The 1,847-nt window shown below is 38.1% G+C and overlaps 1 protein-coding gene across 1 annotated transcript in view; it reads left to right on the plus strand.

Annotated features, from left to right (window-relative positions):
• Positions 1 to 1,847, plus strand: part of Pdxdc1 (pyridoxal dependent decarboxylase domain containing 1) — a 57,216-nt gene that overhangs the window by 14,908 nt on the left and 40,461 nt on the right. The window contains exon 3 of the mRNA XM_012517646.2: positions 1,112 to 1,177. Coding sequence (XP_012373100.2) covers positions 1,112 to 1,177 — 66 coding nt within the window. The remainder of the gene's footprint in view (positions 1 to 1,111; positions 1,178 to 1,847) is intronic.

A 1,847-nucleotide genomic window follows, 5' to 3' on the forward strand; every position in this document is an offset into this window, starting at 1 on the left:
AGTTGCTTTCCCTTTCACAGTATCCACTGTACTTTTCAGGTTTTATTTACTCTTTCAGGTTCTTATACTAGGGAGACCATGATTTTTACACATGCAGGTCTGCTTTATTTTACTTATGAGTATGGTCTCTAGTTAAATCCATTTACCTATAAAATCTTTGCATTTATCTTTTTTTTTTTAGTTGAGTGTCTTAGTTACTCTTCTCTCATTGCTGGGACAAACACCTGACACCCAACATGAAAGAAGGAAAGGTTTATTTAGCTTACAGTTAGTGGAGGTTTCAGTCCATACTCAGCTGTCTTTAAGGCAGAGTGCCACAGGGCAGAGGACAGCCATTCATGGCTAGCTAGCCTCTCCCCTCCTTACACTGTAATGCAGAGTACCCCCCCCCCCTGCAGAACCCACACTCACAATCCTAGCATTGAATCAAGAATGAATCACAAACTCCAGAAGCCAGCCTATGACTGCATGAGGCTTTGGAGGGACAATTAGACAGAGACTATAACACTGAGTCATATTCTTTATATAAAAATACATCTTTTTTATGCATTCCTCATTTAATGGGCATTTGGGTTGTTTCCAAGATTTAGCTATGTCAAACTTATGCTGCTATAAACATGGGTGCACATAGGTCACTGTGATATGATGTTTTCAGTTTGGCATCAACTGAGACATGGAAGTTTTTTTTTTTAATTTTATGTATTTGGAATAGGGTCTCACTATGTAGCTCAGGCTCATAGTGATTCTTCTGTTTTCAGCTTCCCCAGTGTTGGGATTACAGGTGTGCACCACCCTGCCTGGTCTCAGTGGCCAGCTCAGCAGGGCCAGGGTGGGGCCAATATAGCATGCTATACTGGGGATCGAATCCCAGTCCTTATACTTGCCAGGCAGGTAATTAGACTACTGAGCTATCTCTCCAAACGCGAGATGGAAGTTTTTGGTTTTTTAAAAAATTTTCTTTTTCTGAAACTTGGATTGCCCAAAAGTGGGGTCTGAGATGTGATAAGTGTTTCAAATAACTATATCAGTCACTAAGAGGTTCTAAATGATGTGGTCACATGTGTATGTGTTCAAGTTAACATGATAAAGTTTTGTCTTTCCTTTATGTTAGAAGAACAGAACAGGAAAAAGAAAAGACGCTTCTATCAGAGGATATTCCAGGCCCACTGCAGGGCAGGTAGGTGGCAATGAATATTAAAGGTAGAAGCTTTTCGTAATCCAAGATTTCACCATCATCCTTACTTTCAATTTTAATTTGAATAAGCGCAAAGAAAACTTAAATAGTTTTGTGCAGTGTAACATTAGAAAATTAAAATGCCATTGGTATTAGTAATACTGAGCTTATCAGCCTCTTTCTCTTTCTCACTCAAAAGTTAATACAGCCTCATGACTCAAAGCCATGCACAAATCTGTAATTATAACTGGAGTATCATATTGAGCTCATTCTTAATGAGATATTGAGATAGTTACACTTCATAAAAAAATAAAACTTCAAGTTAAACTGAATCCTGATTATCTTGTAATAACTCTTCTATCTAATGTGAGTTTGGTTTTTAAAAACTTCATCAGCAATATTTCCATACCAGCTTATCTGAATTTTAAAGATAGAGAATATATATCAAGTGTGTTAGAAAAGCCAAAAGTCCATATTAGACGGTAGAAGGGCCTAGCACAGTGGTACTGGCCTATAATCCCAGCTATTCAGGAAGCTGAGGCAGAAGGATCTTAAGTTTGAGGACAGGAAACTTAGAACTGTCTCAAAAAAGTTCTGAGGATGTAGCTCAGTAGTAGAACATTTGGCTCATACAAATTTAATCCCAAGTACTACACACACACACACACACACA

This window comes from Octodon degus, unplaced genomic scaffold (genome assembly GCF_000260255.1).
Source record: "Octodon degus isolate 3935 unplaced genomic scaffold, OctDeg1.0 scaffold00200, whole genome shotgun sequence".
In the NCBI taxonomy this organism is placed as follows: domain Eukaryota; kingdom Metazoa; phylum Chordata; class Mammalia; order Rodentia; family Octodontidae; genus Octodon; species Octodon degus.